The sequence below is a fragment of the Ichthyophthirius multifiliis genome, assembly GCF_000220395.1.
Source record: "Ichthyophthirius multifiliis unplaced genomic scaffold scaff_1120509251309, whole genome shotgun sequence".
NCBI classification, from domain to species: Eukaryota; Ciliophora; class Oligohymenophorea; order Hymenostomatida; genus Ichthyophthirius; species Ichthyophthirius multifiliis.
The window spans coordinates 47058-68825 of NW_004086000.1; the positions used below are offsets into that span (position 1 = coordinate 47058).

Consider the following 21768-nt stretch of genomic DNA (forward strand, 5'->3'; position numbering starts at 1 on the left):
CGCATTTTTTATTGAAATAAAATACAGTCAAAAAAGGCAAAAATAAACCAAAAAAGAAAAATATATAGACATTAATAACTATCGAAAAAGCCAAATATAAACCTATTTCATCAAAAAATTCAAACATATATATAAATTCATCGAATAAAATAGTTCTACATTTCCCATATTAATTCCATAGTACATAATTTTTTAAATATATGTTATAAAAATAGTCTTATTATCCATAATTTTATATTGCATTTATTTAAAAAAACTGTTTTTCATTTAAATAAGGCAAACTATTTTAGATTTAATTTTTAGGTAAATAATTTTACTTATTACAGACTAAAAATTTCTCTTTGTTTAAAAAATATTGATTTCTTCCGAAAGACATGTTCCTTTCTTACTCGTAAAATTTACAAACTTTTCCTCCTTCTGAAACTATTCCCAAAAAAAAAGGAAAACCATCTTTTTCTTCACGAGAATATACTAGGAACTTATCTTTTATTTAAACTATTAAATTCTCGTTTTTTAGAGGCCTGTTCTCACCGTAATATAATTTATTTATAGGACATTTAGTATTTTAAGGCACACAATAGGTATATTTATTATTTTTTTAACCGATTTTACACTTCTTAGTATTTATAGTGGTGCAATTAGAACTCAAATAATTATAATTAGTCATTTTCTCAATACAAAATTGAAGAATTTCTCCATCTAAATACCAATGAGTTAAATTTTTAGCTTACAAAGGAAGTTTAGTTTAACATTTTTAGTCTAAAAGTATATCAGTACATTTATTTTGGTATATTTTGTTCTAAAGGTCTACATTATGAGATGTTGTACAATCACAGCCTTAAAAAGTGCCTTAAAATCTAAAATTTATTAAATATTCTTTACAGATATTTTTATTTATATTTATGTCAGAAATGGGGCTTTATTACCATTCTTTTATGATCTATTTATGATATAAAGAAGGCTTTTATGAATATATTTGTATTATTATTTAAAGTAATAATTAAAAAAAAGTAATTAAGTTAATAATTATATAAATTATTTTTTATATTAAAGATTAGGTTTTTAGTATTTTTATTTTTTATACATTTTATTTTTATTTAAGATTTTAATTTAATTATATAGGAGACATTTTTTTAAAAAATTTTTCTTTTTTATTATATTCAAACTCTTTTTTGTATTTTATTAAATTATAAATAAAACTAAATTTATTTATTTTAAATTTTAAATAATTTAATTAAAAAATACTTATCTATTTTAAAAAAATAAATAAAATATATGGACGATTTATTTGTATATGGAGGATTAATATTAGTAGGATTTTTATGGGGAATAACTAATCCTTTCATAGAATAAGGCTCGAAATAAACTAAATTAGATTAATTTGATATTTCATTTAAATTCTTTATATAATTATTTAGCAAGATTGCATTTTTATTGCCTTTTATTATAAACCAATTGGCTTCTATTTTATATAATTTTTTACTTGGAAAAGCAAGATTAACTGTTGCTTCTACTTTGAGTAATAGTTTATGTACTGTGATAACTTTAATTACTGAATCTATTATAAAAAAATAAAAAATAAATCTAAAAAAATAATTAGGAATATCTTTTATAATTATAGGTATTTATTTATGTCTATTTTCAAATGAAAAAAAATGAATAATATAAAATTACAATAACAAATTGTAATCTATATTATTATTAAAATTAAAAAAAAAATAAAAAAATATAATAATTATTATTTTTATTTATATATATAAATTTTCATTTATTTAAATTTAAATTTTTTTATCAAAATATACTAAATATATTATATTAAATATATATATAAATATAATTTATATATTCAATGTTATTAATATCCTGGAGGAGCTGTTTCTTTGTAAACATTATATTAATAAAACGCTAAAATAATCTTTTATTAATTATAAAATAATATATATAAATATATATATATTTTAATAATATTTATAAATATATAATTATATTTATATTTTTTTATATAACTAATTATATTTTTATTTAAATACCTTAATTATTATTATTATACTACATATAATTAGTGTAAATATATGATATCCTTCAAAGTTGTTCCATATTATTTATTTTGTGTTAAACCATGAATTCATATTCATTAAATACCATAAAATATCAAATAAAATAAAAATAATATTTGAAATTAAAAACTTTTTTATTTAAATAATACAATTATGTTTTTTTACAATTTTATAATGTTAGCTATTATATCTTGTTATCCATAAATAATACATAAATAAGTATAATGCGCAATTATAATCCATTTTCATTACACAATTGAATATACTAATCCACTTTTTGTGATTATTATATTATTTTTTTAAATATTTATTTTTTTATTACAGTTATAATTAATAATAGTTTCTCTATTTTAGACTCTGAAGGATTTACAAAATTTTAATTAGGATTATGAATTTATTTATTTTAAGCTATTTATTTATTTTAAATAATTTATGCATCCATATCATTATAAGAATTATTTAAATTATCGCTATTAAAATTATGCATATATATATAATAAATTGTATTTTTTAAAAAAATAAATATTAAATTAATAAATTGTTTTATTCTTACAAAAATTTTAATAAAATATAATAATATTTTTATAGTTGTAAAATAATTTAAACAAAAATATATTAAAAATTTATTTTTTATATAATTAAAGAACTTTTAAAATATTTATATATTTTAAAAAAAATAAAATATATTATTAAATATTTAATCTTTTTTTTATATTAAATAATTTCTATATAAATTGAATATATTTTATATTTTTTTTTTCAATTAAATATATTGTTTAAATATCCCATTACACTTTTGTTTTTCCTTTAATTACATCCTTTTTATATATTTATATTATTAATAACTTATAAATATTTTAAAAACAAAAATATTTACTCATTTTATATTCTACTATTCTTTTTTAAACTGAATTTTCTTAAGGTATAATATCATAATTTTCCTAACTTATTATATTATTATGAGTAGAAACAACTATACTATTTTTTTCTGAACAAATATTATTAAATGTTAATTTTTATAATTTATCAATTTCATCTTACTATTAAACATTATTTTATATTTATTTTTAAAATTATCTATTTTCATCTTTAAAAAGCGGCAAATTAATACTCTTGTTAAAATTTACTTATTGCATTTGTACTGATTAATCAATTAATTTTACTTATTGTACTTTTTCTGAATGTATTTTTAAATGTCTATCTCTTAAATAATTCTAGCAAACTACATTTTTTTACAAAAGTCCCTATTCCCACATATCATAATATTACTTCTAGCTAATTAAAATTTTATTTGGATTATCATTTTCTAGAAAATATATAGGACTGATTTCTTAAGGAGGCCTTTTTTTTATTTTATATATATATATATAAATAATAATATCTGTATATTAATTTTTTTCTAAAAGAAAAAAACTAAAATTACCAAATATTTTATTAATTTAAAGCTGTCCCTCCATATTTTTACTTTACTTAAGAAGGGTGTGCATGTGTAAAAATTTTATCTGGTCTCTGATTTTAAAAAAAGCTTATTTTATTTATAGTATTTTCAGTCAAAAAACTTTTAATTATGTTCCATGGTATAAATATAGAAGAAGGAGTGTTAACAACATATGTAGCATACATTCTACTCCTATAATTGTTTGATAAATATTGCATTAGTCTTTTTAAAGTTGAAATAGGTAAAGAAGCTATACCTATATTATTTAAATCTAAAATGACTATCCAGTTTTCTACTTAACCTGGCAACATCAAAAATTTAATGATAAATTCAAAAAAATAAGTTATAGATTATAATAATTCCTCAATATTAGACTGTAAATAAATGTTTGAATATATATATATATATATATAAATATATATATATATATATATATATATATTTATATATATATATATATATTTAACAACTTTAATATCTATTTTCGACGCATCTATGATAAGAATTGGACGAAATCGATTGTCTCTTCCATGTAATTAAAATGCTCCACTTGACTTTTTTTATTAAACTTTTATTTTAGAAATTATGTTTTTTTTTTTTATTTTTTTTTTTACAAGTTATCGTTCTATAGCTTCATTATATTCAATCGGAATTGTCTTTTCTCTCCACTCTTAGTGTTATTTTATTGTTTAAAAAGTTTTATCCAATTTAAAATTATTAGCATATAAAAACCTTAATATACATTAATCTTGCCAACTAAATATAGTGTTTTACATATTTTTTTATTTATTTATATTTTTACTATTCAGTTAAGGTAAAATTTTATCTTTCTATATATTTTTTCATTTAATTTATTTATTCTTTTTCGTCTTCATCAAATTTTATTTGTCCTTCGAAAATTCTTCTTACTGTTTTTTATTATATTCCAAATTTTATTTCGTTTTCTTTTTTTTTATATATTTTAAGGCAAATGTTTCATTTTTAAATATTTACATTATGGAAAATAATAATAGGCGTCCTTAGGCATTAAAGGATTTAATTCTAATACCATAGAATTATGATAAGAATATTCCATTAAATATGTATATATGTATTATAATAAATTTTTATTAATATAAAATAAAAATATATTGATTTTTTTAATTTTTAATAAAATATAAATATAATAAAAAAAATGTAAAAAGTAATTTTTTTTATAATTTAAAAAAAAAAAAAAATAATAAAATATAAGTTAAAATTATAATGTATTTAAATCAATATATAAATTATATAAATAAAAATAAATTTTATAGATTTTATAAATTAAATAAATTATATAAATTATTTAAATTATTTAAATAAATATATATATATATATATATATAATATTTATTTTTTTATATATTTATATATATATATGGATTAAATTTATTTTTTTAGTATTTTATGATAAAATATTAAATAAATTTTTTTTTCCTAATAAAATAAAATAAAATAAAATAACCAATATTAATTTTTAATATTAGTTAAAAAAAATATATATACGATTTTTTTTATTATATCAACCCGAAAATATAAAAATGTCAAATTTTAATCCTGAATTACTATTTCGTTAATAAAAAACCCAATTTTTTTTAGCAAAAATAACTATATTAACAAATAACCAGACGATATAAAATAATACACAAGAGATTTTAATAGTAATATAAAAGAATAATAATAAGAATTATATAATATAAAAGATAATTATAAACCTTATAGTAAATAAAATTTTCAATACCAATTGATAATTAAGGAATTTTTTTTTTTGAAAGATTTGGTGTAAAAGATATATAGTTATAAAATAATTAAACAATTGGGAATAAAATTAAATAGAAAATTACAAAAATTATTAAAAAAATAACTAAAGAAATTAAGTAAATACTAATTTTGATATATAATATAATAATAATTATTGTTTCTTTGAGAAATTCTATAAAGAGGAAACTGAATAAGAATAAAAACAAAAAGAAAAAGCTTATAAATAAGCATTTAAAGAATAATTAAACAAATAAATAGAAGAGAAAAATAATCAATAAAAGAATCTTTATAACAAAATAAAAGAAATTCGAAAAAATAATTGGAATAAGAATAATAACAATAATAATAGTTTTTACATAAAATATAAGAATAATAAAAAATAAATCAATATTTATAAAAATAAGATGGAAATTAATAGAATATAAATGAAAATAATTTAATAAATGATCAATATATATAAAAAAAAGACTAAAATATATAAAAAAATGACCAAAATATATAAAAAAAGACCAAAATATATAAAAAAATGACCAAAATATATAAAAAAATGACCAAAATATATAAAAAAATGACCTAAATATATAAAAAAATGATCTAAATATATAAAAAATGACTAAAATTTATAAAAAAATGGCCTTAATATATAAAAAAATAACCAAAATATATAAAAAAATAACCAAAATATATAAAAAAATGGCCTAAATATATAAAATAACCTTAATATATAATAAAATGACCTAAATATATAATAAAATGACCTAAATATATAATAAAATGACCTAAATATATAATAAAATAACCACGAAATTAATTTTTAAGTATAATAAACATAAATTGAAGAATTAGTAAAAAATAACTAATAAATATAATTCTGTAAATTTTTAATGGAAGAACGATTAAAAATACTGAAAAAATCTCTCCAAGAATAAATAGAAATTTAATAGTATTACATATATCTAGAAAATTTAAAAACAGATATCGGAAAAAAGAAAAAATTTAATCTAATTTTGAATATAAAACAAACTAAATAATAGACTCAAATCAACTCTCTTAGTGTCTTATTTCCAAAAATAAACATATATTTTCTTAAATAGAAACCTTTGAAAAATTCTATATTCCAAATTACCTAAAATATGGCTTTTTTAGATTAATAAAATGAAGATTTTGATAGTTCATTACCTTACAATACTAAATTTGTAGAATTAGATGACATAGATGAGGCTAAAATTAGTTATCTGGAAGATTTATAAACATTTAATGAGAATAGTTTATCAAAAACATTAAAGTCAATAATATATGAATAGAAATAAGAAGAAGAAAAAGCTGAATAAGTCGGATATTAAAAATCTAATTTTTAAATAAATACACTTAATACAGAACTTATTAAAACTGCTGATTATTATAAAATGTTTTAATAACACATAATTTAAGATGGATATAGATTTTAAAAATTTAATGTCAAAATTAAAGAAAAAAATAAAAAACATAATCCTGAAAACGAATTGACTTTATAAAGTTTAGATTTTGAAAATACAGATGAAGAAGGAATGTAAAAAAATTAAAATCGAAAACATATAAATGTATTTTAAAATAAAAAACAATAATACTATGAAAATGAAAATTATGAAGAATTATAAAAATTTTAAAAAACGAATGAGAGAGATTTATTTTAATATACTAAAACAATAGATAATTAAAAAAATAATGTAATGCTATAAAATTATTTTTAATGAAGATATATAGATATATTTATTAATTTTGTATTTTGTATTATAATTTTAATTTATGCTTTAAAAATATATACATGTGTAAAATAATATATAAATATATATTTAAATAAATATCAATATATATTTATATATATATATATTTATTTGTTTATATATATTAATATTTTTATATTTTTTTTATTTATATTATTTTTTTTTATTTTTAAAACATATCTTTTATTTTAAAAATTTTTATATTTCATATATATTTTAATATAATAATTAAATAAAATATATTTTAAAATTTTACAATATTATATACAACCTTAATTTTAATTAAATAGAGATTTTTGTTTTAAATATTAATAAAAATTGCGTCGTTATTATTATAGTTAATATCATATCATAATTAGATTATTAAATGTGTCATAAATTTAAAATTATTTATCAAATAATAACAAGAAATTCAATATTATTTTTTCTTAAATTCTTTAAATTATTTATTATACTATTTTGAAATATAAAATAATTAAATTACTTAATTCTAGAATTTAAAAAATAAAATAAAAAAAAATGAAAGTAATTATAATAGAGATTAAATTAAAATAAAATAAATTATGTATTCTATAATAGTATATAGGATGATATCTGAATAAAGAAATCATTAAGTTTTTTTAAATCCATATGAAAATAATAATAATTTTATATAATTAATCAAGAATTTTGATTAAATAAGTTATTTAAAATATAAATTATATCTTACTAAAAATAATAAAAATTTTAAGTATATAGAAATAAAATTTGTGTTCTGATTTTGATTGAAATTCAAGTAATAAATTAAATGTGGAATACTTATGTTATCTTAATACTATTTTAATAATAAATATGAAATATAAAACATTTAAATTATTAAAAATAGGTTATTTGATATAAAATATATATAAAAAAATAAAACAAAAAAACTTATAAGATTTATATAATATTTAATAATCATTTCCCTTTAAAATTTAAAATGAAATTAGGTTTATAAATATAAAAAATTATAAATATTATATAGACAATAAAATCAAATAATAATAATTTTATAAATATAATTAAATATAATAATAATATTTTTACAATCTATTTAAACATGTGATTAATAATATATATATTTTTTTTTTAAAGGATCACCTTTTTCGTCTTATGAAGCTTTTATTTTTATTTGTTTTATTAATATATATTTCTAGAAAGAATATATATCATTTTTAAAATCTGGAATACATAAAATATATATTCTTTTGCTTTTAGTTCATTTATATTTGAAGTAAAAGTATTCTTTAACTCAGAAATTTCATCTTATTTTTTTTTTTAATAAATTTTTATTTTAGAAATAATACTCTTATGAAGTTTAATGTTTTGTCTAATATATTTAATTCATAATTTATTTTGATTAATTAAGTTCTTAAAATATCCTTTTCTCCCGTAACCGTTTCTAGATCTTTTTAATAATAATAATATAATAATTCATAATAATTCTAATATTTTAACATATTTTTATAAACTAAACTATTCTTTAGAAAAATTATATTAAATTTTAAATTAAAACTTTATAATATAATAAATATTAAAAAAATTTTCCTGATAAAAGTAATTTAATTTAAAATAAATATACCTAACTTAAATAATAATTTCTTTATATTAATAGTTATTTATAAAATTCGTTTTAAAATAAAATAATTAATAACAATTTAATATGATTTATACTTTCTTTCTATTATAAATTAAAGATTACAAATTTAAATCTACTTATTATTTTTTTTTAAAGAAATAAATTAATAATCTAAAAGTAATAAAAATACATTCTTTAAGTATATGAAATATTTATCTTAAATCTTAATTTTAAATTCTAGAACTTATTAAATTTAAAATCTGGTATTAAGATTATTAATATATATATGTATATATATATATATATATATATATATATATATATATATATATATATAAGTAAAGTAAAAGATAATTAAAATTAATTATATAAAAGTGAAAAAATATATATACGAAGGAGAATGAAATAAATTAAAAACACACAGAAAACGAATTCTATATTTGAAATATGAAAATATCTTTATATTTTTGAATGGAAAAGTAATAAATCTAATATAAATTTCATAAATGATAAATTTGGATACAAATACTTACGAAAGACAATTGATTTTATAATGGGAATGAAATCAGAAAATGCAACTTTTATTAATATATTATATAATTTTATATTGAAAATTGTCAAAATTATATTATAATTTCAAAAAAAAAAACATTATTATTAATATTAAGATAATAGTAATTTAAAAATATAACTAATAAAAATAGTATATTTATGTTATAAAGCAAATATGATATTGGTTAAAAAACAAATAATATTTAATATAAATATAACTAAATATATTTACACTTAATAATTTGAAAACAAACTATAATATATATATATATATATATATATATATATATATATATATATATATTTCATTTTTATAAATATTAATTTGCTACAAAAGTATATTTTTTAATATTATTATTAAATATTTTATTAATTTCTATTTTGTCTTCAGTTTTTAACTAATTATAGTCATCTGTAAGATATGGAAAAGGATTAATTATAAAAATTTTTGCCATAATTTATTTTAAAATAAAATTTCCAAAATGGCATGTTTTTCAAGTAAAATTTCATCATTATCCTCCGAATTTTATTCTATTTCTAAAAATTATAAAAAATTTTCATTTTTTTTAAATCCTTAATCCCCAAAATGTTAAATTATCTATTTAAAACTTTCCACCTGGATATTTTTTAAAACAACAGTTATACCCTATTCACTTTTTTTCTCTAATTTTTATAATAAATAGAACATATAATAGTCATTTATAAACTAATAAACATGAGAAAAAACCAGAGGAAATACCCAGCTAAAATTCTCTATATTTTTAAGGTTTTATTTTTTACAAAAAATCAGCATTTCTTAAAAAATCTACTTTATTTATTCCAAAGATAAATTATTTGCTAAATATAATCTTTAATATAGACATGGAGTTTATCCTAAATATGATTATTTACCAGATAAAAAACTCAATAATAAGGATTATTTTAATAAATAGTAAAGTTCATTATTTTCCGGTTATATTTATAATTAATCAAAGAAGACTTTTTATTCTAAAATTTCAAAGAATTCTTGAATTTTTTAAGCTTTTTAATTTTCGTCTTGTGAAGTTTCTATTACTTCATAAAAGTATTTTGTAAAATAACCTTAAGTCTTTATTTCTTCGGATTTTTATGTTAGTTTTTACATAATTTCAATCTTTTCTTTATTAGTACTTTTATATAAATCTAAATAAATATATCTAACTACAAATCTTATAATTCTAAAGGAAAGTAGGATTTTATTCTAAAATTTTCTATTTAAATTATATATATATTTTTATTTTTGTATTTTTTTTTTTTTACTAAAGAATTTAAATTTTCGCCTTTATATAATATTTATGACCTATATTTTTTCTAAAAAATCCTTTTTTCATATAAATGGTAAGTGGGATCTATTTATAATAATGTGATTTCATTATTTAATGTTTATTTAAATAAGTCATTTAATTAATTCATATTTTTTTCAAATTATTGTTCGTCTATGACTTTTATTGGAATTCCTATAATGTCTATTGGTTTATTTTTGAAATCTTTTTATTTATTTTAATTATTTTATTAAGTAAAAAATAAAAATAAAAATGCAAACTTAATTATGAATGGATTATTTCTTTATTAGTAGAATATTTTTCCTAATTCTCATCATGGAAATTTTAATCGAACAAAATTGAAGGATGAGTATAAATTTAAGGCTTATTTGAAGAAACAGTTCTCGAAAAAAGCATTTTTATTTTTTTAAAAGACATTTTTTTTTGTTTTTTTTTGTAAAAAAAATAATAATAATTTAACCTTAATTTTTTTTTATATATATATTTATAAAATAAAAATATTTTAACCTTTTTTTTTTATTTTATTTAAATAAAAAAGCTAATTTTTTATAGTTAAAAAATTCAAACAAATATATATAAATAACGAAAAAAAAAAAACATTTTGTTAAAAATAAATTAAACCAATATCAATGATCTATTATCTCCTAATCATTCATTTTAATAATTAGTAAATTTTCCATTTTTTAATAAAAACCAGTAATTAAGTGTTCCTATTAAGAGATCTACATTGAATTAATCAATCTAAAGTAATTTTATTTTTAAACTCTGAATTCTTCTTATGATTTAAAATCAAGTTCAACAGTTTTTTTTTCTTCTTTATTTGTTATAAACACTATTTTTTAGTAAATCTCCTAATATTATTTTGTTCTTTAATTTAACAAAAAAGACAATTTTTTTTCATTAATTTAAGCTAATTTACTAATAATATAATTAACTAAAATTTAAATCAATAAATTCACAAGTAAGTCAAACAAACGAGTATCTTTAAATAGAGTTTTATGTAAATGTTTACTCAATTTAAATGAGATTTTTTACAAGTTTTTTTATTTAGTAAACTTAGCTTAAAGTGTAAATTTTCTTTATTTAATAAAGAATTAAGTAATCTTAAGACTTCATAAATAAAGGACAAAGCCTAATAATGTAAAACTAATAATTCTACCCAAGAAGTATAATCAGTTAATCTTTATTAATTAATATAATTTTATCTGTTATTTTTATTATGAATTTGAAATAGTTTTATCTAAATCAACTTTTATAAGTTTTAAATTATTATCTAAATTTACAATATTTTTTTCACTAGCGGAATTAACTACTCTTTGTAATTTTTCGACATTATATATTATTAATTCTAATATACCATTATTTTTATTAAGATGTGTGTTTCTCTGTTTAAGTAATGTAATTATTATTTGATTGTATCAAGTAATTTACTTAAAACTTAAGATGATTTAACTTTAGGATTGTTCTTTTTTTAAGGTATTTATTGATTTTATAATTTAATTTGTGGGTAGTTTAGATAAAGAGAAAGATGATGTGAATAAACAGATTAATAATAAAGCGGAGATTTTCCTTTTTTTATCATTTTTTCATTTTTTTTTTAAGGTAATATTTTTTAAATATGTGTGTGTTGTGTGTTTTTTTTTTTAAAAAAAAAAACAAAAAAACGGATATTTTTTACAAGTTATAGTTAATTTATTATTAGAATTATGTGTATATGCTTATATTATTAAAATATATATTAATTTCATTTTAGTTTATACAAATAATTTGATTTATAAAATTTATTAAAAAATAGTTATATTGTTTTTAAAAAAATTTATATTATTTATATAAATTTTATTTCTTCGTTTATTTTTTTTTATAACTAAATCAAAATATAAAAAAATTAATAAATAATTAATCAATAAAATAAAATGTATTAAGAATATTTTAGATAATCAAATAAAAAAAATTAAATAATTTATTTTATTCTTTATAATCTTTTAATTTTTATATATTTAAATATCCGTATTTAATAATTTTTTATTTTAAAAAATATTAAATATTTATTATAAAATTAAAATAAATGTATTTATATATATTTATTAATATCTTTTAATACTAATCTATAAATTTCATATTTTTTAAATATTTAATTTTATTTTATTCTCATTTAATTACATAAGCTTATTAAATTTAGAATTTAAATTAAATTATTTCTAAAAAGTTGATTTATTATTAAATAATACTAAATTTTTAAAAATATTTAATGAATATGATTTACTAGAACTAAATAATACATAAAATATTTTTTGTTTTATTTAAAAACATAAAAGTATTAATTACATTTATAATATTATCTGAAATATATATATATTAATTATAACTTATGAATTTATTTTTTAAATTAATTGGGAAAGATAAATATATGTTTTTTAAAATAAATTATAATAAAAAAAGTTATTTAAAGTCTAAAAATAACATTTTTAATAACATTTCGAATAAAAACATATTTATTTATTTTATTCTAAAATTTTCGAAATTTAAAATTTAAAAAATTTTAAATTTAAGAATGTAAATATAAAATAATATTTTAATTATAATATAAAAAAAATAACAAACTCTAATTATAATCAACAATTAATATAAAATATAAAAAAATTGTATCAATACATCAAAAAATATTTATATTAATAAAAAAATAATTTAAAATAATATATAAATTATTAAAAAATACATAAAAAATTAATGGTTCACTTTCCAGAAGAAATTGAATACAGTGATAAATACAGTGATGAATATTACGAATATCGTCATGTTATATTACCTAAAGCATTATTTAAAAAAATTCCAAAAGGAAGATTACTAGATGAATTGGAATGGCGTTCATTAGGAGTATAATAAAGTCGAGGATGGATTCATTATGAAATACATAAACCAGAACCTCACATTTTATTATTTAGGAGACCATTAGGAACTGATTTATAAACAGGATTACCACCACCTGGATTTAGAGCACTCTATTGAAGAATATATAAACATTTTAAATTTATCTATTTATTTATACGGTTTATTTATTATCTTTTTAAAAAAATAACATATAAATATTATTTATTTTTTAGTATTAGTTTGGTAAAAAAATATAAAAAAATAATAATAATATATATAAATATATATATATATATTTATTTATATATAAATATATATATATATTTATATATTAATATTTATTTTACTATTAATTATAAATTTAAATAAAATGTTAATTTATTTTTATAATTTTAATACTTATAACTTTTATAATATATATTTTTTTTTTTTCTAAAATTTAAAATTTTTTTTATTATTTTTTACTCACAAATAATTTCAAATTTATATAAGAAAAAATATAACTTTTACTCTATATTTTATATAACACAATTATTTAAAATATCCTAAATAATTTATTATTTGATTTTTTTTTTTTTAATTTTTATTTAGATAAACATTACTCAATATTATCTAAAAACATTAAATAGAGTATATTTTTGAAATCTTTTAAAATAAAAAATATTAAAAATACATTTATTTGTATAAAATCCAACTCTTTTATGACATTTATATATATATTTCGAGCATAAAAATTTAATATTTAAATTATCAAAAGAATTCTAATTTATAAAACTAGATTTTCTCTTAAAAAATACAAAAATTATCTATATTTATTTATCCAATTTAAAGAAATCTTAATCATCTTTTTATTATTAATTTATAATATTTGATAAAATAAATTTATAAATAATCAATTTTTATTGAGTTAAAAATATATTAATCCTTATTAGTTATAATGCAATAATATATAAAATTTTAATTTTAAGTTGTTAAAATAATTTTCTAACAAACACAACTAATTAATTAATATTAAGATAATTTGAAAATTGATTTTTCAGATATTAAATACCTGTCTGAGTATTTACTTTAGGGATATTTAACTATTTTTTCTCCCGAAAAATAACTTAGAACACCAGATATGTAAAACTATAAAGTTTATTAATTTTAATAAATGAATTAAACAATTATAAATTACTTATGTTTAATTAAAACAAACTCTTTTGATATAAAATATATTCCTAATAGGAGCAGCTAATATAGATACTGTAATTTAATTATATAAATTTGATGTATTTACTAAAAATATATTATTTTTAAATATATATATATAATTTTTTTCATATAAAATTTGCTAGATTTCATCCCTTTTCGAAATTTCAAATTGACTTTATATTGCCATAGGAGAATATAAGATTTTTTTTAAAAAAAATAATACTTTTTTTTTTTTTTTGGGGGATTGGATTGCGGATGGAATAAGGATAAATTCTTGTTTTTAATTATGATTTGTTTTTCAAGAATTAAAGGATTAGAATTTTGGAAAATAATTTTTTATTTTTTTAAAAAAAGATGGAAATAAGTATTTATTTTACGATTATTTGGAAAATATATTGGTATAAGGGTATAAGGGTATAAGGGAAGAATAGTTTTCTTTAGGAAAGCACGGTTTTTAAAAATAATAAAGTTTTTGTTTTTTTAGGATTAAATACATAGATATCTTTTTTTTTATTTTATGCTTTTTTATAATATAGATAGTTAATTTTTTTATTTATTTATTCTGTATGTTTTTTTTTTATTAATATATATTAAATAATATAATAAAGTGTAACTTTTAATTAAAAAAAAAAAAAATTAAATAATATTAATTAAAAACTAAAAATAAAAGAATAAAAATTTTAATGTTTGAAGGAACAAGACTTTCTTATATTGTACCTGGCTATACAGGGTATATTTTTTTTTTAAAAAAGGCATGACTTTATTTAATAAAAATATATAAAAAAGTCATATTCCAAATATTTAAAGAGATGATGTTTTAGTAATTAATAAATAAGATCCTCGTTATTAAATCCCTGGTAAAAAAAAATATTATATGTATATATATATATAAAAAAAAAAAAAAAATTAAAAAGGTTATGAAGGATATGTTAATTCAATTAAATGTGAAAATATATTCGGAAAAACATACGGAAAAATAACTTATGCTATTTCTGCTGGAGATTTACATTAAGGATAAGATGTTCCGCCTTCTTAAAGATATAAAAGTATGTATGGTGATATATATATGAATTAAAATGAAGTACTATAAAGAACTGCCGCAGAAATTGTGGGCGTTTAAGCAAATAAATTTAACTATAATTAAGTATATATATATTTTTTATATATATAATTATAACAAAAATATTGTTTTTAAATATAAAAGACTGAAAATCTTAAAAATAGTAACTTTTGGTAATAATAATAATAACTTGTAGAAAAATAAAAGGAAAATTAAAATAATTAAAAAGTTTAAGAAGATTTCTAAAAAAGTGTGAGTTAATTTTATGGAGATGAAAATAAATAAACATGTATTTTTTTATTTTATTTTATTTTTTTTTGACAAAAAAATAATTAAAAAAAAAAGTAAAATTAGGAACTCCTTTACCTGGTTATACTGGAACTAATAAAAGAATTGTAGCAGCAAATATTTTCGGATAAACTTTCGCAAATGCAAGGAAAACAGCTATTTAAGATTAACATAATATTGATTAAGAAAGAGTTAAAAATTTTATTACTCAATCAACTTAGATTCCTAAAATTGGTAAATGAGATAGAAAGAAAAGCATAAATATATATATATATAAATAATATTTTATTCAATAAATTGATTTATTTAATAAGAATTTTATAAAGCTTAAAATATATATATATATATATTATTTTATTTTATTTTACGTTAAAAAATTATTTTTTATTTATATATTATTTTAATTATTTTTTATAAATAATAAAAAACTATAATTATATTTATGTTTTGAGCTAATTTTAAATAATTTATTATATTTAATATAAGATTCTTTTTTTTTATATAAAATAATTAAATTTACACAATTAAAAATGATAGTTATAAGAAAAATCTTCTAATATAATAAATAAGCTTTTAAAAAAATATGTATGTTATTATTATTTATATTATAAATACTATTTCCAATATTTTAGAATTTCAAAAGAGTTCCTTTATCGAAGGTTAAGATTAATAAAAAAAATAAGGTTTGTTCAATAATAATTATAATTAAAATAAATAATATCAAAATGGCAAACAATAATATAATTAAGATTAAAAATAATAGTAATAATATCCAACAAGTAAACAAATAAAAATTATAGTAACAACTAAGAAATTAAATTTGCTAAAAATTAATCTAAAATTATAATAAAATATTAAACTTTATATAAATATACTATATTTGTATTTATTAAAAAGTATTTTAAGTATGGAACGATTCTTTGTAATTTGCAGGAGAAACACATACTTTATATATTTTACCAATTCCTGTATTTAAAATACATTTTATTTATAAAAATATACAAAAAAGAATTGATATATATATATATAATATAAATATATAAAATATCAATATATATATAAATATATAAAAATGTATATAAATAATTTTTTATATTTATATTTTATATATATATTTAAAGCCTGTTATTAAACAAAATAAATTATAAGCTAATAATATGAAATATTTTTCAGGATTAATCTTAAAATTTGAAGAAATTCCTGCTATAAAAAATACTGAAAAATATTATCCAGTTATTATTTTATTTATTATTATTATTTAATTTTTTTATATCTATTTAGGACTTAAGTTCTAAATATTTTAGATTGCCTTTTATTTAAATTGATTAAATTTTAAATTTTGATTTATCAAATAAAGAAGAAGAAATATATTATTGTTATATTATAAAATATTTAATTTATTTGTTTAATATTTTTTTTTAAAAAAAATAAATAAATATATAGAATCAATATAATTTAAACCTAAATATTTAAAAATTGAAAATGTTTTAAGCGATAAAAAAGTTAAATTTTAATTTTAAGAATGTGATAGTTAAGGGAAAAAAATAGGAGATTAATTAATAATTGATTTAACACATTCATAATTTAAATTTTTATAATTAAATATTTAAGTAAAATATTTATTTATTTTATTTTTAAAAAATTTAAAAGTACTCATTACCTCATTTAAGTGGATGGGCATTTTCTTGTTCTTTATCTTAAAAATAAAATATAAAATTATAATAAGAATAATTATAAAAATAAGATTATTAATAAGACTAACTATGAGCAGATATAAAATAAGAAATATATATAGATATATATAAAAATATATAAAAAGAATTATTATATAAATATGAATTTAATATATATTAATTTAATTTTTTTTAATGATTTTACAGGTAAAATTAATTATTTATACAACAGAGAGATTATTATAGTATTAATTATTCTTCTTTTAGAAAAATAAAAAAATTCTATTTAAATTTTTTTAATAAATATATAAATATAAAAAATTTGTAAACAAATATAATTTCTTTATAAATTATAATCTTAAAGAAACTTTTTTTATTTATAAAATAATTATTAAATATTTACTAAATTAATATTTAATAATAAACATGTATATAATGTTATCTATTTCAAATTTATTTTATTATTTTTTTATTTACTCTTTAGAAATATAATTTTATAATATTTTCTGAGATAATTAATTATTAAAAGGAAACTAAATAAATTTATAATTAATTTCTATAGAAATTTCTATAATCTTATATAAATATATACAAAAGTCTTTTATTATATAAAAATATAATAATTAAGAGAAATAATAAAATTGAAAATAATAAAAAAAAACTAACAAATATACAAAATGCCTAGAAGATGTAATTATATAATTTACCAAAAACGAATATATATTAAAAATAAATTAAAAAAATAGCATCATCATCAAGTAGAACATCAAGCTCAAGAAGTACAGCAACAGCACAAAGACCCGCATATTAGCCCACTAGACCAGTTTAATAACCACCCGTATAATAATAAAAATCTGGTGGTATTTTCTCAGGTTTAGGAAGTACCCTTATGACAGGAATGGCTTTTGGGGCTGGTTCTGAAGTAGCACATTAAGCAATAAGATCAGTAATTGGAGGAGGTTCTGGTCATGGACAATAATAGGTTGAATAATAATAACAACAATAATAATAATACCAATAACCATAATAATAATTATGTGGAGATGAAACTTAAAGTTTTACTAATGTAATTATAAAATTATATAATTTAGTTTATATTATTAAAATTTTTTAGTGTTTAAAGAATTATTAAGAAATCTCTATGTGTCAAACTTATATGGATATTCTTAAGGAATGTTAAAAAAGAAACATTTGAAAAATACAAATAAATTAATATATATTTAATATTTTTACAAATATATACAAGTGTTTTTATTTATTTAAAAAATTAATTAGACATTTTTTATTAATTATTAAAATTTCTTTAAAAAATTATATAAATAAAATTTTAAATAATAAAATATATTAATAATATTTAGATTACTAAATATTATGTTTTTATATATTTATTATAATATATATATGTATATATAAATATATATAATTATAAATATATATGAAATATATATTTTTATATTTAACATTTTAAATTTTTTTCATGATTTAATATTTAATTATTTTTATAAATCTATATTATTATGTTGAATTTTTTTAATATACTTTTATATAAAAATTATACTAAATAAAAAGTTCAGAAATACTTTTCAAATATTAAATACGAAATAATATTAAATATATTTATATTGATTATATTATATTTTTTAAAAAATTAATTAATAAATAATTAAGTTTTTTATCTAAGTTAATTCTTCACATTTCACATTTCACAATCACTATCATAATTATTTTATTATTAAAATCGCAACTTTTTCTTTATATTTCTAATTATTATTATATTCCTTATTATTAATATTATTCATAATCTGAGCTAGAATTACTATTATCATGAGAATCTGAGTTTTTACTTATTTTTTATAGACCACCTTATTTTTTTTATTTTTATTCTTTATTTTTTTTATATTTATTTTCTTTCGTTATCATTATAATCATCATTATCACAAGAATCATCACTAAGTTAATATTTGTCATCATTATAATATTAAAAGACTTAATTTTCGCATTCATTCCAATCTTCAAAATGTGTAATAGAATTTCTTCTTTATAAATGAACAATATTCATTTTTTAAAATGAAGCCTATTTAAATAATTTAGGAGAACATTTATTTATTGCATCATTTAAATCATCTTATAAATGAATTAAACCCTTATTATCTGGGAATTCTTTTAAATAGACTTAAATACTTTCCTAAAAAGATATTAATAATAGTTTTCCTTCTTTAAATTGTTAGTTAGTGGCTAAATCAGTCGCTTCTTTTATTTTTAAACCTCCCATAGATCTTTAATAAGCCACAATTAATTCTTCGTAAAACTCTTCTTTTTTATTATTTAAAGCATCCTCTTTTTCATCCACAAACTTTACTTCTAAAAAGGCCTTTTTATAGACTACAGACTCTTAATTAAGTAATTTTACTTATAAATTTGCTTATATAACATTACTATTAGCTTAATTTTAATAATTATTTGTATTTTTTCCTTTATATTCACATTCAAAGACGAAAATTTTCTTATCTCCTAAAATTATAAGTGGAATTTTCAAAATATAATGTTCTCCTTTTTTTTTCTCTTCAAATTATTAATCTCCTGCGAAAAAATTAACTATAGAAAAATTATTATTATCTTAAACTTTTATATTAATTAAAGCATTTTCCCCCAAAACACTCAAAAGACCCCCTACAGACAAAATTAACCATTCAGAGACTTTTTTCACATTTTCAATATAATAATACCCTCCTTTATTTTTCTCGGCTATATTTCTCATTTTAACTGCATCATGATAAGACCCATATCCGTATGTATTTATAAGGAAATTGTCTTAAATTTAATAAGAATTAATCAATTATTAGGCTCTTATGTCTATATTGGGTTTATCGTCTTATCCATCGGAAAGTAAAAACAAACAAGTGAGTTGATTTTTGCTTTATCTTCCTTAAATCATTTATAATCCAGCTTGTAGACCTAAATCTATACGTGTAGAACCCCTGCCTTGTATTTATTAAATTGCAGCTTTTAATTCGACCTTGTTCTAGTCGTTTATTTTCAAAAAAGGGGTCAATATAGTAGCTTATTAGTCAAAACTTATTAAACATATTCGGTCGTTTTAGCCTAGAATTTTTAATAAGTATTTTAATGACTTTCTTACTAGTTAGGCTTTACTAGACATCGAGCCACTATCGTCTATTACGCAAACTAAATCCATTGGGACTTTATTTTTTTTTTAATTCATGTGTGTTTTTATACTTATACTACAAATAAAGTTTTTTTTTCGGTTTTTTAAAAAGTGTTTGTTTCGCTTAAAAACTAGCACTAAATAGAATTTTCTGCTTCTTCTAGTGTTAGTTTTTGTTGTTCTTCTTTTTATTCTATAGGTTAGTTTTATAGGTTTACTTTATCTTCACGTTTTTACATTTAGTCGTAGTTTTTTATATTTTAAGAATCTAATTGTATATGGTTTTAGTTTTAAGAAGTTTAAGATTAAGATATGGATTTTTTGGGCTATTTAGAAAAAAATTGTTTTAGTCTATTAAACATCTTTAGCTTTTTTATTTTATTTTTTTATAAAAATTTAATTTTTTTGTTTTGTATTTGTTTATGCTTTTATTTTTTATTTTTTTATAAAAGTGGCGTGGCTATTATAAATTATTATTTTAAAATTGAAATAATGTAGTGTAAATAATTAAATAGTAAAAATTATTATAAATATGAAATAAATTAATTAAATTCTGATAAATTTTATATAAAATTAATTAATTTTTTTAAGTTATTTTTTTATATTTTCGATACTATTAATTATTATTACTAATAAAAAATTATTTTTTTTAATAAATAAATTAATTATCTTTAAATTTGATATTTAAATATTAAAATATATATAAATAATTAATTAAACAAAATTATAAAATTTTCATTTTTTTTTAATTTAAAAAAATTATTTAGAAAATTAAAAAAAATTAAGAAATTAAAAAAATTTAATTAAATTATATATATAAAATATGAAAATTAAAATAATAACATTTTATTTTATAATTAATTTAAATATGATTATATAGTTTTAAAAAATAAATTAAAAATCTATTATTTAAATATTAATATATTTTTAAATTTAATAGTTTATTTAACAATAATTTTATTATTATTTTTTTAATATACAATTAATTTTTATTTTTTATTTCGTCAAAAATATTATCTTTTTTACAAAACT

At 15.5% G+C, this 21768-nt stretch overlaps 5 protein-coding genes across 5 annotated transcripts, besides 54 other annotated features; 4 read left to right on the forward strand and 1 right to left on the reverse strand. All coding sequences in view use genetic code 6, as the record gives it.

Moving 5' to 3' along the window:
• Positions 1-1741: 1741 nt before the first annotated feature.
• Positions 1742-1792: a microsatellite.
• A 4-nt stretch (positions 1793-1796) lies between these two features.
• Positions 1797-1836: a microsatellite.
• Positions 1837-1922: 86 nt separating this feature from the next.
• Positions 1923-1981: a microsatellite.
• Positions 1932-1990: a microsatellite.
• Positions 1991-2448: 458 nt separating this feature from the next.
• Positions 2449-2491: a microsatellite.
• Positions 2492-3805: 1314 nt separating this feature from the next.
• IMG5_179390 (hypothetical protein) lies at positions 3806-4570 on the reverse strand (the record flags this gene model as incomplete). Its single annotated transcript, XM_004027578.1, has 4 exons — positions 3806-3869; positions 3966-4049; positions 4110-4251; positions 4489-4570. 4 exons carry the CDS (start codon positions 4568-4570, stop codon positions 3806-3808), a joined length of 372 nt encoding a protein of 123 aa, XP_004027627.1.
• Positions 3888-3957: a microsatellite.
• A 173-nt stretch (positions 4571-4743) lies between the features above and the next one.
• Positions 4744-4827: a microsatellite.
• Positions 4753-4834: a microsatellite.
• Positions 4798-4893: a microsatellite.
• Positions 4837-4893: a microsatellite.
• Positions 4837-4922: a microsatellite.
• Positions 4837-4949: a microsatellite.
• Positions 4950-4952: 3 nt separating this feature from the next.
• Positions 4953-4977: a microsatellite.
• Positions 4978-5171: 194 nt separating this feature from the next.
• Positions 5172-5244: a microsatellite.
• A 471-nt stretch (positions 5245-5715) lies between these two features.
• Positions 5716-6076: a microsatellite.
• Positions 5727-6071: a microsatellite.
• Positions 6077-7085: 1009 nt separating the features above from the next.
• Positions 7086-7141: a microsatellite.
• Positions 7122-7178: a microsatellite.
• Positions 7128-7208: a microsatellite.
• Positions 7136-7204: a microsatellite.
• Positions 7168-7208: a microsatellite.
• An 824-nt stretch (positions 7209-8032) lies between these two features.
• Positions 8033-8101: a microsatellite.
• An 811-nt stretch (positions 8102-8912) lies between these two features.
• Positions 8913-8971: a microsatellite.
• A 265-nt stretch (positions 8972-9236) lies between these two features.
• Positions 9237-9276: a microsatellite.
• Positions 9277-9440: 164 nt separating this feature from the next.
• Positions 9441-9490: a microsatellite.
• A 2776-nt stretch (positions 9491-12266) lies between these two features.
• Positions 12267-12321: a microsatellite.
• Positions 12322-12995: 674 nt separating this feature from the next.
• Positions 12996-13045: a microsatellite.
• Positions 13006-13036: a microsatellite.
• Positions 13046-13134: 89 nt separating the features above from the next.
• Positions 13135-13212: a microsatellite.
• Positions 13143-13216: a microsatellite.
• Positions 13173-13215: a microsatellite.
• Positions 13215-13498, forward strand: IMG5_179400 (hypothetical protein; the record flags this gene model as incomplete). The annotated part of the gene is made up of 1 exon (XM_004027579.1): positions 13215-13498. The coding sequence occupies one exon, from the start codon at positions 13215-13217 to the stop codon at positions 13491-13493; it is 279 nt and encodes a 92-aa protein (XP_004027628.1). The 3' UTR covers positions 13494-13498.
• Positions 13499-13617: 119 nt separating this feature from the next.
• Positions 13618-13693: a microsatellite.
• Positions 13626-13687: a microsatellite.
• Positions 13626-13697: a microsatellite.
• Positions 13627-13697: a microsatellite.
• Positions 13627-13719: a microsatellite.
• Positions 13636-13701: a microsatellite.
• A 1227-nt stretch (positions 13720-14946) lies between the features above and the next one.
• Positions 14947-14972: a microsatellite.
• Positions 14973-15163: 191 nt separating this feature from the next.
• Positions 15164-15234: a microsatellite.
• IMG5_179410 (hypothetical protein) lies at positions 15233-17779 on the forward strand (the record flags this gene model as incomplete). Its single annotated transcript, XM_004027580.1, has 9 exons — positions 15233-15279; positions 15336-15406; positions 15464-15898; positions 15955-16131; positions 16795-16865; positions 17019-17129; positions 17179-17272; positions 17341-17507; positions 17548-17779. 9 exons carry the CDS (start codon positions 15233-15235, stop codon positions 17662-17664), a joined length of 1290 nt encoding a protein of 429 aa, XP_004027629.1. The 3' UTR covers positions 17665-17779.
• Positions 16912-16956: a microsatellite.
• Positions 16912-16966: a microsatellite.
• Positions 17667-17711: a microsatellite.
• Positions 17704-17747: a microsatellite.
• Positions 17780-17944: 165 nt separating the features above from the next.
• Positions 17945-17990: a microsatellite.
• A 239-nt stretch (positions 17991-18229) lies between these two features.
• IMG5_179420 (p8mtcp1, putative) lies at positions 18230-18765 on the forward strand (the record flags this gene model as incomplete). The annotated part of the gene is made up of 3 exons (XM_004027581.1): positions 18230-18260; positions 18317-18636; positions 18685-18765. Coding segments are annotated over 3 exons (432 nt in total), but the record flags the coding sequence as incomplete, so codon positions are not given.
• A 183-nt stretch (positions 18766-18948) lies between these two features.
• Positions 18949-19007: a microsatellite.
• Positions 18949-19018: a microsatellite.
• Positions 19019-19322: 304 nt separating this feature from the next.
• Positions 19323-19372: a microsatellite.
• Positions 19373-19433: 61 nt separating this feature from the next.
• Positions 19434-19475: a microsatellite.
• Positions 19437-19481: a microsatellite.
• Positions 19482-21094, forward strand: IMG5_179430 (hypothetical protein). The gene has a single exon (XM_004027582.1). The coding sequence runs from the start codon at positions 19702-19704 to the stop codon at positions 20698-20700; it is 999 nt and encodes a 332-aa protein (XP_004027631.1). The 5' UTR covers positions 19482-19701; the 3' UTR covers positions 20701-21094.
• A 45-nt stretch (positions 21095-21139) lies between these two features.
• Positions 21140-21183: a microsatellite.
• Positions 21184-21254: 71 nt separating this feature from the next.
• Positions 21255-21317: a microsatellite.
• Positions 21318-21354: 37 nt separating this feature from the next.
• Positions 21355-21405: a microsatellite.
• A 99-nt stretch (positions 21406-21504) lies between these two features.
• Positions 21505-21539: a microsatellite.
• Positions 21540-21639: 100 nt separating this feature from the next.
• Positions 21640-21685: a microsatellite.
• The last annotated feature ends 83 nt before the right edge of the window (positions 21686-21768 follow it).